Source organism: Drosophila subobscura, chromosome J (genome assembly GCF_008121235.1).
Source record: "Drosophila subobscura isolate 14011-0131.10 chromosome J, UCBerk_Dsub_1.0, whole genome shotgun sequence".
Taxonomy (NCBI): Eukaryota; Metazoa; Arthropoda; class Insecta; order Diptera; family Drosophilidae; genus Drosophila; species Drosophila subobscura.
The window spans coordinates 20,326,571-20,340,560 of NC_048532.1; the positions used below are offsets into that span (position 1 = coordinate 20,326,571).

A 13,990-nucleotide genomic window follows, 5' to 3' on the forward strand; every position below is an offset into this window, starting at 1 on the left:
TATCTAAATGAATATTGCAGGAGTGTTTGGGGGTTTGTGTGTGGTATCTAAGGTTTAAGGGTTTTGGGGCTTAACTTGTCACATTAAAAAAAAAAAACCAAACATAAACAAAGTTTTGGTGTAAAAATACTTATGTTTTGCTTTGTTTCTGCTCATCATTGTTCACATTTTTTTTGTAAGTTTTTCTCATTTGTTTTTTGGTTTTTTGTTTCTCGTTTTGTGGTGTATAATGTGTATAAATAAATCTTACTCATAAATAAATCAATTAAACGCTTGCCTCAATATATAATCTATACATACTCGTAATTATTTCATATATATATTTTGAATGTAAAATTGCAAATCACATAATTGTTACCACTACTGTTCAATGGAATTTCTTATACTTTTTTTTGGTTTTTTATCTTTTTGTTGTTCTTTTTGGTTTTTGTTGTTCTGGTTTGCTTATGTGTATATAGGCATTTAATGCTATTTAAAACGCTATCAATAATCATCAATAAAGCCATGCATAAACACGATCTCTAAACAATGCACATAGCACTCTCTGGTCTAAATCTAATGCTCCTCCGATTTGACGCGGTTGTGTATGCACCACACGACATGCTACATTCGACATGCGACATATCTACGGATCTACATGTGTATAATAAGTACATGCACGTATGTAGATACGATGTAATAATTTTCCTTTTCCCTTCATGTTTTTATTTATATATAATCTATATATAAACTGGAGGTGTGTCCTGTCAGTGTCTGTGTGTTGTGTGTTGTGTGTGTGTATCTCTGAAGTTGTTGTTTTTTTTACTTGTGTGGGCTTGGATCTATAATTAATGTTTTCTTGCTCGTTGTATAATTAAGTTCGAATGGTTTTCAATATTTTGTTGCTATTCTGCCTTTACTATTAGTAATTTTCGATATAAAACTGCCTCTTTTTTTAAATATATTTGTTTATATGTATATATATGTGTATATATATGCTTTAAAAAATAACGTCTATCGCGTCCGCCTCATTCATCGTTTCTTAAATTAAGAAATAATTGTAATTGACAATTTAATTAAATTGTTTACATGGGTTTTGTTTTGTTTTTTTTTCGTTTGTTTATTTTGTTTTCCTTTTGGTTTCGGTCTGTTGCCCATTTTGCTTTTTGGTTTCAGAATAAAATCTACGCGTAAAATAAATACATGTTTTTTTTGTGTATATATCAATACTTCTCGATTTTGTTATAGAATTACAAATTTGTTTTTTGGTTTTGTTTTGTTTTTTTTTTTCTTGGTTTCCTTATGTGATATCATTAAAAACTATGTCACTTAACTTTGGAATTGCTTTTAGTTATCATTTGTTTTACAAGTGCGTCTTCTACTTCTATCATCATCATAATCATCGCTATCTCGACCTGGCCTCGATTGCCCAAAACTTGTGGGGGGCTGCTATCCTATTTTTGCGGGAAGGGGAGGATTGTTCTTGTCTATAAGAAACCTTTGGCTGGGCCAAAGTGGGGGTTGTCTTTGTGTGGGACCGGGAATGGCGGGAGGGGACTGGGGAGGTTTTGTATAAAATTGTTAATATAATCTTGCATGTATATACACGAGTTGGTTTGGTTCTAATGCTAGTAATAAAATAACTATACCGTAAGTACTTTGTTGCTGCTGTGTATGAGAATGCCTTAAATGGGATTTTGCTTCTTTCATAATCATTACTTTTGGTGTTGTTATATTTTTTTTAAATTATGTTTTAATTGTATTTTGAATGTACTTGTTTTTTTTTTAGTTATGTTTAAGTATTGTCCTTGTGATATGTTTCTAAATTGTTTTCTCATTAATTTTAATCATTTCTAAGTAATTGAAGTAGTTTTTGTTTATCGAGTTAGAGCATAATATGGAAGTAATACCCATCTTAAACTGGGTTAGAGTGTAAAGTTTGCCTTAGCAGTTTTAAAATGGTTCTTCTTTGCCTCTGCGTCCTTCGTCCGACTACATCTTGCTGAGAGTATATCCGATTTCCAATTGCTAATCTTGATCGTTGAGTACAATATTTAAAAAGAGCCTAAGAGCGAGAGAGATATAGGGAGTTACAGGAAGTGCTATAAGTTCACTAATTGATTAGTTTGCTAGACTTGAAAGTGAGCCGTCCATCTGTTCAACTGTTTTAACTGTTCAAACTGTTCTACTGTCCATCTGTCCTCCTCGAATGGCGTGTGGGGGTGGCGTGGTTGGAGATAGAGAGCGAGAAAGTTCTCTTTGAATACAGACTAATACTCGTAATACTCGTACATCTAGGTATGCATGGATGCGGTAAGGGGTGTGTGTGTGTGTGTGTATAAACTCTAGAGCCCTAAAACGATGCCTTAAAGTAGATATTACCAAAAAACATGCAAATTGGTTCTGCTCGCTATGTTATTATACTCGTAGTTCATATAGATCATATGTATATGTATATATATATAATTTGCCCTTTCTCCTCCGTCCATTCTTCCTTCCTTTACTCCTTTTCTCCCTTCCATTCTGTATATATGCTTATTTGATCTGTGTATATATAGAATTTCTACTTATGTTCCATAATATTCGTTGTGTCAGATTTTTACTATAAGTTACGTTTTGGATTTCTTTCTTAAACCTTTTGTTTTTTCCTTTTTGTTTCCGTTTGTTTTGTTCTCCCCTTAATTCTCCCTTCCGTTATGCTCTTCTGTCTGTCGGTCTGTCTTTTGTCGCTGTTGCTTTTGGTGTTGTTGTTGTTCATTTTTGGTTGTTGTTCAATTCAGTAAAAGTTGCAACTCGGAAAGACTCCTCCGCCATGTTCTCATTCTCGCTCGTCCCGCTATAGTAGTAGCCCGGAAAAGGTCAGATAATAAGTAAGTAGATATATATGTATATGTATATAACTGTTGAAAACATTCTATTGAGTTGAGATCCATCTGCTATCCATCCGTCTTCCATCCTCCGTCCGAACTACTCTGCTAGTAAGCTGCTAGTTGACAGATTTGAATTATAACCTTCGATTACGCTTCTTTCCTTTTGGTTTTTATCGTTTTTAATTTGATAAGGGTGCTCGAATATTGCTTATAGGGTTCTGGTATAAAGTATCTAATATTAAGGTAAACGAGGAGTCTTGTGGCCAACCTCGGCTGCTGCCTCAGTCCGCCACAATATCCCAACTAGTCTCATCACTATCCATGGCATCGTCGACGGCCGCCTAAGCCACCTCAATATCCTGACTAGTCTCATCACTGTCCATCTCATCGCCGTCGAACTCGTCCTGATCGTGCTTGCCCATCATCTCGTCCTCGTCGTCCAGATCGCAGTCATAGTCATCGCCCTTGCCCTGCCCTATGGCTCCAGCATCCCGAAGGCAGGCCGACTCCAGATGCTTGTTCAGATACGACTTGAGCGCGAACGTCTTGTTGCAGCGGTGGCACTTGAAGTTCTTGTCGCCAGAGTGCGTCTGCATGTGGGCGCGTAGATTGGAGCGGTCCGCGAAGGCCTTGCCGCAATGGACACAGGCGTAGGGCTTCTCGCCGGTGTGGGAGCGCAGATGGCCCTGGAGCAGCCAGGGGCGCGAGAAGAGCTTGCCGCAGATGTCGCAGCTGTGCGAGAGTTTGTGCGTTAGTAGGTGCATGGCCAGGGCCGGCATGGACACGTATGCCTTGCCGCAGGTATTGCACTTCTTGGCCGACTGTGAGTCCAGGGAGCGGTGCGTCTGCTTGTGGCGCGACAGGTTGCTGGAGGTGGCGTACTGCTTGCCGCACTCGGAGCACTTGTAGCATCCGCGCTTGCGCTTGGCATAATTCTCCCCGTTGCCACTGGATACAGCGCTAGCTGCTGCTGCCACATCAGCAAGCGTGGCTGCACGTCCGCCTGCGGCACTGCTTCCCGCGCCGCCCGAGGCATTGGAGCTGCTGGAGCTCTTTGGACGCTGGTGCAGCTGCTCCCGGTCCTTGCCGGCCGCTGCCTTGCTGGCCTTCGTGCGCCCGTCCATCATGTTGAGGCACATCTTCAGGGCCGAGGCCCGCTGCTGCTGCGGCGGCTGGTGCGGCTGCTTGCCCCAGTGCATCTGGCCGGATTCGGACGAGGAAGACATGTCGATGTCCACATCCGAGCTGTGATCGGAGTTGGGCGGCGTCAGTGGCGAGCAGTTGTTCGATGCTTCGGGCGCTCCGTTCATCATGTCGTAGGAACTGCTGCCGATGAATCGGATGTTCGACTGCGACGATGTGGCCAGCGACTTGTTGGAAGCGTTCGAGATCTCCTGCATAATCGGCAAGTGCTCCGCCGACGACTTGTGGTGCTCCTGCTCCTGCTTCATGATGGTCACCACGCAGGGCGGAATGAGCGGCGGCAGGCTCTGGGACAGCGACAGCAGATCGTGGGCGGCCTCCGTCTCCTCAGCGCTGCGTCCGCGGTAAATCATAGCGGCTGTGGCCGCTGCGGAGGCATTCGCCGCCACTTGTTGCTCGCGCTGGCGCTTCACGGACATTGGCTCCGGCTGGCGCGCAGCACCACAGGCACTGGCTGGCGGTGCGTAGAAGATCACCTTTCCGTCCTCGGCCGGGGCCCGCCCGACGGCCACTGGACGGCGCACCGATACTGTAAATTGTGGAAAATATCTTATTGCAGGAGGCCGCAGCTACAAAATTTACCGAAATTCTCAACCAACAATCCAAGGGCTCAGTTTGGGGCTCGCCAAATACCATAGATGTTTCAGAAAACATGTTCAAAGGGTTTTTAGAATCAGCTGTGAAAGAAGTTGCTCAAAGTAGGGTTGCCTGGTGAAAGGCTTTCCAGAAATGTCACACCTGCAACACATGGCTGCGGATAGAAAGCACTACCGGCTTCCGGCATCCCAGTGTTGGCTGACGCACTCTTGAAATAACACTTCTCAACACCACAAAGCACTTAACAGAGGCAAAAATAAGCGTTAAAATATTTAAAATGCTCATTGCGGAAATTGTGAAATTTAATAAACAGAGATCGACGCAGCGGGCAGAGAATTACTGTTCCCGAATCTGCGGACTCTCTATCTGTCCCTTTTCGGCACAAGCGTAAGTGTGGAGAATGGGATAAACTGCAAAGAAGAAACGGTGAGGGTCTCGCTGTCCCTCTCTATCGCTTTAAAGCAAATCTGCATTTGATTTATTTGGTGCGTGTGCATGTGTGTGTGTGTGTTTGTTTTGTGTAAAGCGCGATGAAGAAAATAAAGCAGAAGAGTAACAACACAGATGGTGTGGAGGTTGAGAGGAGGGGCAAGCGAAATATGCAATACCCATACATAAATAACTGCACATTTGGTTATTTTATGAGCCCACTGACGCTGACGCAATATTTTCACATTACGCTGCGGCTGCTTGTGCTTGTGCTGCTGCTGCTGCTGCTGCCGCAGAGGTTGACCTGTTACGTTTACAGTTTCTCAATCGATAAGATGACGACGCGACCTCTTCTACACTCCTTCTCCTCCCTCCCCCTCCCCCACCCCTTTCCTAGACTGGCAGTCAATGCCGCCGCTTGTTCGCTTTCGTGTTTGCATTCGCTTCTTCTTTTTCTTCTGTTCTCCTTCTTCTTCTTCTGTGCCTTTGTCAAGAGCAACAAGCAAAGGAGAAGCAACAAGGGTGGGAGGGAGAGTGGGGCAAAAAGGCGAGGGCTAAAGCGAACGCAAACATGGAAAATGCCAACATACGCTAAAAAGATTAGCTAACGGCGACAATGTCAAACACGAGCGCATATCGAAGAGGGGGGAGCTGAGCTGGCTGTTGCGCAGGGGATAAGGGCACAGGGCACAGTGAAGGACGAGGAGCGTCGACCAGTGGCCAAAGTGGGGGGTCATAAAATGGTTGAGAGTGCTTCTTGGTTGGGGCACATGGACGCCAGAGTGAGCACGAGGGGAGAGTGAGGCAGAAGCCTGGCTACTAAAAATAAATACGAGTACACAAATTGTCGCAGCCACCTGTTCACATTGTTGTGACGCAACTTTCCAAGGGGAATGGTGGAGGCGGGGAAGGAAATAGGAAAGGGCAAGCTGCCACCAGAAGAAAGGAAGGCTGGCCACCAGGGCAAGGGGAAGGAGTGATGGGGAGCCCCACTAGGGGAAGTCCATAAATGGAACAATGAATGGCTTGGCGACCGCTAGACGGAGGAGGGAAAGGGCAACCATTGGCAGTGGACGGTGGCAGGGGCAGTGGCAGGAAGGACTAAAGGAACACGGAAACGGAAACCGAAAAGTGGTCAACTGTTGCACACATACCTGAGGCGGAGACTGTGGCTGCCGCTGTGGTTCCTGTGGTGCCGCTAGCACCTCCCGATGAGCCCCCTCCCAGGCGACGCTGCTTCTCCTGCTTGGAGGAGGTCATCTGCACCAGGGACTGGGCGGCGGACCATTCCAAGTGCTCGCACAGCTGCTCCTCGCCGCCAGTTCCCTCCTTCCGATCATCCTCGTCCTCCAGCTCGACTACCTCACGCTTCAGCAGGGATCTGGAGGAGCGTTTGGCCAGCGACTTGAGCGATGACTTGCTCCCGTTTGCACTTCCATTTCCATTCCCATTGGCATTGCGCAGCACCGAGGAGGAGGACCTGTCCTCCAGCCTCAGTTTGCTGCCGTTTCTCGGCTTCGGTCGCCGCCAGCTCTGCAGCTCGCTGCTGCTGCTGCTGTTGCTTCCGGATCCGGTCGAGGCAGGGGATGCCGCAGCGGCATACTTTCTGCTGGCACTCGCGTAGGCAATCGTTTGTATCTTGTTCCGATTGGGCAGTATAAAGTCCACAGACATGGTGCCTGCTCTGCTCTGCTCTCTCCTTGTGGGCCGACTCCGACTCTGACTCCGTCACCGTCTTCGTCTCCTTTCCCGTGTCCGCTCCCCGAGTCTGCCGGCAGTTGCCAGTTTGGCCGCCTGGCGGATCAAATCTCTAGAATTGCCTGTGCACCAGACAACCCACACCTCAGGGTCGGTCTGCACTTATATTTTGTGTGTTGGCTTGGGCTCTGACTCTCGGTTCGGATTCCTTTCCTGGGGCTTGTGTGGGGGATCCTCTGGCTGCTCTTGAAGCCCGTTTCTGTTGCTTATGTTTTAAATTTGTTTTGTATTTACTATGTAGATGTAGCACAACCTTCTTTGACATCGACTCCAGCGTCGTCTGCAGTAAAATGCTTTAGCTTTGCTCCTTGCTCCTTGCTCTTGTTCCTCCTCCTCCTCCAACTAGTTATGCTTCAACTTTGACATTGACATGAGTTGCCTTGAGAGTAGCGCTGCTCCGGCTTTAGTTCTAGCTGCAGTTGCAGTTCCAGGATCTGCTACTGCTCCTTTGGTATTGTTGGAATCGTGTCCTTTGGCGTGCCGGCTGCGACTGGCGGGCATCCTCGACAGCCTCCTCTGCACCTCCCTAGCCTTCTTTTTGCCGCTTATATAACTTGCTGTGTCGCTTGCTGGCCTGGCCAAAACTCACTTTTGCCACAATTGAGGTATTTTGCGTTCGTTGTTGCGTTGCCGTCGCCTCTGCCGTTTGCCTCTGCCGTTACAATCAAGGTTCTGCAAGGAGTAGACATGAAAGTAAATTATATTGGATTTACTCACTGGCAGGACTGCAGACTGCAGACAAAGAGGCAGCCCCATTTACATACAAATATAAGTACGAATATTCGTTGCAGATTCCCCAAAGGGACAAATAAGAAAGGGAAATAATAAAGAAGCAAATAAGTTCATAAGATATGTATTAAATATAAGTTCTTGTGTCTTCGTTTCGGTTGAGCTTCATTCAAAATTGATAAATGGCAAACAGTTTCCTCAGTTCAACAATTTTGGGAGTTTTTACTACCTTAAAATCGAATCTTCCAAGAGTGCAAGCTGCAAAGTAAGCGAAATCGAATCGCTGCATTTACTCCCTTAATCAGCTCATTACTCTCGAACGCATCCAATTACCAGCACCGTGCATATCCACGCACCCACGAATGTCCCTCTATCGTTTTTCTATCGTAAAATAATCCATATATGCAAATGTCACGCGTACGTATTGGCATTGCCTACTACCCTCTAAAATAACACACACTGGAATCCCCATTTAAATTTAAAGTAAATACTCTGTAAACTATGCAGCGAACACACCACCAGGCAACGAGCAACAAAAAACGCTGCGCTCCTCGTAAAATTGCATAATTTAAATGCCGATTTGCGAGTGAAAATTGTAAACAAGTTCCTGCGGTGGTTGGCAGCCATAATATTTACATTATAAATGCAGAAACCGCCGTGCAATCAGCGTCAACTGAACCCAAACCGATGCACAAGACACCACACGGACGTGGCAGGGCAGCAGGTTGCAGCAGATATTGCAGGCGTTTGGGTTGGCATGCCACATGGGGCATGGGGCCGAGGGGTCGGCGATTTGCAACACTTGATTACACTTAATTGATAAATTGTTATACTTTTTGCACGAAATTGCACGGGTTATACGTGGGTTGGCAGTGCCAGTACGTAGCTTTTCCACGCAGCCACGAAAGGAGCGAGAGGAAGGACTCCCTTCCAAAGTTACTTCCACATCCACATCCATTGGAAGGAAGGCGCACACGCACGGACACGAATACGAACACGGACATGGACACGAAACTATCTATCCCTATCCCACTTTTAAAAATGGCGCATACACTCGTTGCCATTGTTTAGGAAATGCAGAGACGACAATTGCAATTCCGACTCTGACTCTGACTCTGACTCGGACTCGGATTCGACTCGGATCCTGATTCCGATTCCAATTGAGATTCCCATTCATGGTATGCGATTCTTGCCTGGTTCCGCTTACGCTCCCTTCCTCAGTATCGAACACACTTTGGTCACTTTTCTTTTTGCAGCTATCACATGGTGGGAAAATGATTATTTTCCACCGAATTGGATTGATTCTGTTTGCGGGTTATTGAATATATGCCTTAATTTTTTTCGCCTGTTCGTTGTTTGGCTGCTCGCTTCAGCAACAACAACTTGTTTCACTCTGCACTTGTCGAATGTTTTGTGAATTGAAATCGACGGAGAGACAGAGAGAACGATATGGAAGGTGCTCGGCTCGGGAGAGCGCACTCGCTGGTGCTCTGCTCGCGGCGAGTGGCGAGTGGTGAGTGGTGGTGCGAGTACATGCAACAAATAGTCAACTGTTGGTTGCCTTAGCCTACCTCACTGTCGTCTCCACCAGCACACCCCTGTCCCGGACACTCTCTCATACTCTCTCTCTGTCTCTATGCCTCTCTCTTTCCAGCCTTGCACATAAACAATGCGAGATTTTATTGCATACTTTGCAGCAACCGCTGGCACTGCAACGAGTGTCGACATCGCAGTTTATATACACACACAAGAGGCACGGGGACGACACCGAAAGAAAACCAATCTCGAGGCACACACACACAGACACATCACTTTGTTGCATACCTCATACCTCTGCTCACATGCAACACGAAACATCTGAGGATTGCCCAAATCAATTCATGCAAAAATTAATGGTAATGGGAGGCCCCATGAACATGCTTGGGTCTCAGGAGGGGAATACATTTGCGATATAGGAATCTACATAGTTGTTATAGAATGTCGTATACTATATGAAACTCTCTCGTACTCGCTCTGATTTGTTGCCCTGCTATGTGTATGTTTCCTTGGCTTGTTTTTCTCAGCACCGTTGCACAGTTTTTTTTTTCTCCACGCTTTTCTCTTATAGATTTTTTGCACTTTCTCACGTAATTTGGGTTTGCTCGGGCTTGGACTTGGATTGCACGTATTGTTTTATGTATTTTACAGTTTATATTATTATTATTATGAGTACTATTAAACTATGGACTTGTTTCCTCTTGCGCAGTGTGGCCTGCCGCTGTGCGTCAGTTTTTGACGTACCACTCCCTTCTACTGTGCGCTTCGTATTCGCAGCTTTCGTTTCGGTTGTTTCGCCGTTGCCCGTTACCCGTTGCCTTTGCCGCTCCCGTCACAGCACAAATGCATGTGTATCTGTGCGTTGGGTTTCTGTGTGTGTAATTTACAGCGAGTGTGCGTGATTTCGGGTCAGCAGCAGTGCCAGCAACAGCAACAGCAACAGCACCAAATTCAACACACCAACGCACCACCCTTGAGGTGGTGCTGGTGCTGGTGCTGGGATGGGGTTGTTTGTTGCCTCGTAACTATGATCCCAACGAAGGGTTACTGTTACACTCTATGGCTGAGAGGAAGATGCATCTTTACTTACACTTATTGATATGAATATGACTGCTTTGATTTATCGGATAGCGATCGATAGGTAGTGCGCCATTTGATGGATGATTGTCCCCCACCACACACATAGAGACACAACAAGTAGCCAGCCAGCCCCCAGTTCGGGCGCCCACATTCAACAACCCCAAAAGCGAAGAGAGACAGAGAGTTGGATCTGCGCCTGCGCTGCTGCTCTCTCACGCTCATTTCTCAGCACAAAACAAACGAGTAAGCCACACAGACACACACAGAGAGGGACAGGGACAGGGACAGGGACAGAGGCTGGCAGCGGACTCGTGCCAGGCAAATCCACACACACTTGTGGATTGCCGAAAATTATGCAACAGCACCGCAAGAAGCAGCAGCAGCAGCAGGAGCAGGAGCAGGGACTGGGAGTGGGACCAGAAACAGGACCACTCTCGGGGGTTGGAACGCCGGCCGACAGGCTGAAGGAAGCGCGTCCAGGCCGGGCCGGGCCGGGCCGGGCCGGGGGTGTGTTTTGATGTCTGCCACTTGGCTGCCCGGCTGCCAGAATTGGCACGGCGCTGGGTTAAAAATACCAAAAACGAATCCAGAACCTGGAAATCTGCCTGGGTCGGAGCAGGGGATTTGGTTATAAATTATGAGACTCAACTAAGCGCCGCTCAAGTAGTAAGCATTTAATTTGGTATTGCTTCCATTCCTTGGGCTGAGGAACTATTTGCTGGGGAATGTCCCCTTAGCATAGTTGGGGCTGACCAGAGAACTGACAACGAAACTGGCTCCTTGTTGTCCTTTTTAACGTTTTGAGGTTTTGGGTTTATTTCGTTACGTTTCGTTTCGTTTGGTTTCGTTTGGTTTCCTTTGGTTTTTTGGTTCGAATGAGGACTGCGGACTGTGGACTGAGCACTGGTTCTGGGGTTTGTTTGCACAGCCCCAAAAACCGAATCGAAAACGGGGACGAACGGACACAAACACAGCAGCAGCAGCAGCAGCAGCAGCAGCAACAAGGACTTCATGGCCCGTGGCCCATTATTGCCCCCCTTCGGCCAAGTCCCTTGCGGTTACAGTTCTGCTTTTTTTTTGGTTGTGTGTGCCACTGCCTCTGTTGTTGCTGCCACTGCCACTGCCACTGTTGACTCTGCTGCTGCGTTGACATCAGCGCTTCCGCTGCGGGCTTCCTTATTATTCCTGTCACTAAGCCGCCCTTTAAATTCGCAATGAATGCCAAACAGCGAAACAGTTAAATGGTTTTTTTTCTCTTTCCATTTCGCATTTCGTATTTCGTATTTTGTGGTGCCGCTGTTGTTGTTCGGGCCACGGAAGTGCAACACCAACGAACGAACCCGGCAACGAACCCAAACCAAAAACCAGACCGGAAGAGCGTGGCAGGGTATGGGGTCGGGAGCTCCGCTCTGGTGTTGGGAATGGCAACAACCGCAAGGTTACCCCCAGCCGAAAAGGGGTTGCTGTTCGCCGTTGCCGTTGCCGTTGTCCTGATGTCCTGCCGCGCGACGGCTGCCTTCGCGGTTACATTGACCCTTTTTCCACGGCCATAGGCTTTTCTTTCGTCAACGCTAATGGAGCTTAAAAAGTTGTCAAAGCGGCGCGGGATTTATATTTTAATTTCAAAGTGACAAAATAGAAAACGAAATGCAGGAGGAGTGGCAGGAGGCAGCACTAGGGTCTGCTCGGTGAATAGAGAGAGGGAGAGAGAGAGATTCCAGGAGGTGGGCTGGGAACTCATCAAAAAGGGCTCCACCGCACAAGGCATCAAATCAACAGAGTTTCTGCCTGCCCATCACAAATCAGACGCGAATCGTCGACAGCCAAACGGAAGGAGTGGTCGGGACAGACATGCTCGGACAATGGTGTGGGTGTAAAGTGGTGGGGGGGGGGAGGGGGAGAGTCTATTCCTGTTGCCGGTCCTGGCCATCGCATTTATTGCCATATGCTGACAGTGTTGCTCGCGGGCAGTCAGTCGCGGCGATGGGGGCCAATTTGAGCTGTCATAAAAATGTACAACAACTGGCTACAAAGCAAACAATGCGACGAGTGCCAACAGCAACATCACAAGCAACAACAGCAACAACAACAGCAACAACTGAAGCAACAACAACAACAGCAATGGCCGCATTCAGCAATTGTGCAAACAAATTGCTGTTGCACTTTACTTTTATTTTACGAGTGCGAATGCCAGCGCTTTCTTCTCCCCACTTTTGCTTGTTCGCTCAGTTTTTTTTTTTTGTTGGTCTGTGCGCCTCTGGTTGACGGACCAAAGGAGTCCTGGCGTGTCCTGGTGCTCTGTCCTGGTACCCATCCACAATCCACAATCCGCCTGCTGCCCAATTTGCATTTTACTATCGCTGCAGGTTTTTATAGTTGTTGCTTTTGCATTTGGCGATGTCGTTGTTGCTCTTACTTTTTGATGCCTCACTCTGGCTCTGCTGCTGGCTCTGCTTTGGGGTCCTGCTGCTGCTCCTGGGTTTTTATTTGCGCGCCGCAATTCTGCCTCCTCCCAAACCAGCTCTCCACAATCCATATCCTTGCTTTTTGTGAAGTTCTCGCACTGGTCATAAAGTTTACTTAACATGCCGCTGACGCTTTAGTTTTCTCTTTTTTCGCTACTTCCTCTTCGCTCTGCGAGAAGCTGTTAGATTTCGGATTGCAAAAGTCAAGCTTCTCAGCAGATGGAGACAAACACAGAGACGAAACGGACTCGGACTCAGACACAGCACAAACACAGTTGCAGAGTGAGAGAGGCAGAGCACCGACCTGACTTGGGCTCTCTGTCTCTCTCGTGCCCTTTCTAATGTTGTGTGTAATGGCTTGCCATCAATTATATCAATTTCTGGGCAGAGAAGTTCTTGGAGTAAACAACACCACTTCAGTGGCGGCTACTCAACTTGATTAGTTTGATCAAGAGGTATGTTCAGTGCTGGTTACATTTATTGCACAAACTCTGGTCCGTGGCTTTTTGCGGTTTGACTTCTGATTTCTGATTTCGATTGCATTTTCGGATTATCTTTTTGCCAAAAGTTTTACTGATTGAATGCAGGCCAGACGTGACTCGAACATTATTCAAGCTGCAAGTATATTTTTGATTGGAGGCAGTCATAAATCAATTGATAAATCAATTATTAACTAATAAGCTGCAGCTGCACCACAGGAAAATGTATGACTTTAAGTGGTGGAAACTTCCAGAAGGAGCAGCTACAGACTCATGTTTAAACTGAGGAAATAACAGCCACATAAACACTAGATGTTTGGCACTAATTTGTATTTTCCGCTCATCCATATAATCTAATAATCAATAAATAAATCTTAACCCAAAATTATCTCTCACTTATCACATCAAAATCCATTCAAAATGAGCTAGCAACAAGCTACCCACCCATATCCTAATCCATATCCCATCAAATCCCATTTTAATACAGCAAAAGTTGAGTAAAATATAAACAATTTCCCCACGCCCAAGACTAGGCCCCTCCACAGCAGTTGCTAGGGTGGGAAATTTATTCAAAGAGCTATTCAATCGCGATCCCACTAAGCTCACAAGGTGCTTCACTCTGGTTAGGTAGGTGTTCGCTTTCCAAGCGATTTACGAGTCTGCCCCGCCGAGAGCAGAGCAGAGCAGAGCAGCAGAGCAGCGCAGACCGGAATGGAGTGGAATATCCTTTGGGTTTCGGGCCATCCATCCCTTGCACTTTTTGCGCAGAAAACATTTTACAACATTTGTATTTATTTGGCGTCATGAGTTTAAGATGTTGTTGATATATGTTTACCGTTGTGCGACACACACACGTGGCAAGTAG

General features: G+C 46.7%; 2 protein-coding genes across 6 annotated transcripts in view; one reads left to right on the forward strand and one right to left on the reverse strand.

The window, feature by feature from the left end:
• Nucleotides 1-1,706: 1,706 nt before the first annotated feature.
• On the reverse strand, nt 1,707-9,856 carry LOC117893936 (zinc finger protein 415). 5 transcript variants are annotated; one of them, XM_034800722.1, is made up of 5 exons: nt 9,574-9,856; nt 7,278-7,508; nt 6,233-6,767; nt 3,191-4,581; nt 1,707-3,129 (listed from the first exon to the last, which is right to left on the reverse strand). In XM_034800722.1, exons 2-4 carry the CDS (start codon nt 7,335-7,337, stop codon nt 3,191-3,193), a joined length of 1,986 nt encoding a protein of 661 aa, XP_034656613.1. In that variant the 5' UTR covers nt 7,338-7,508; nt 9,574-9,856; the 3' UTR covers nt 1,707-3,129. The 5 variants fall into 5 exon arrangements, with proteins under 5 accessions (XP_034656613.1, XP_034656611.1, XP_034656612.1 ...); XM_034800720.1 differs by having other exon boundaries at nt 1,707-4,581; nt 9,574-9,855; XM_034800721.1 differs by lacking the exon at nt 9,574-9,856 and adding an exon at nt 8,808-8,949 and having other exon boundaries at nt 1,707-4,581.
• Nucleotides 9,857-10,029: 173 nt separating this feature from the next.
• LOC117893935 (transcriptional repressor scratch 1) overlaps nt 10,030-13,990 on the forward strand; it is a 29,265-nt gene continuing 25,304 nt past the window's right edge. The window contains exon 1 of the mRNA XM_034800717.1: nt 10,030-10,051. The gene's annotated coding sequence lies outside the window, so the exon portion shown is untranslated. The remainder of the gene's footprint in view (nt 10,052-13,990) is intronic.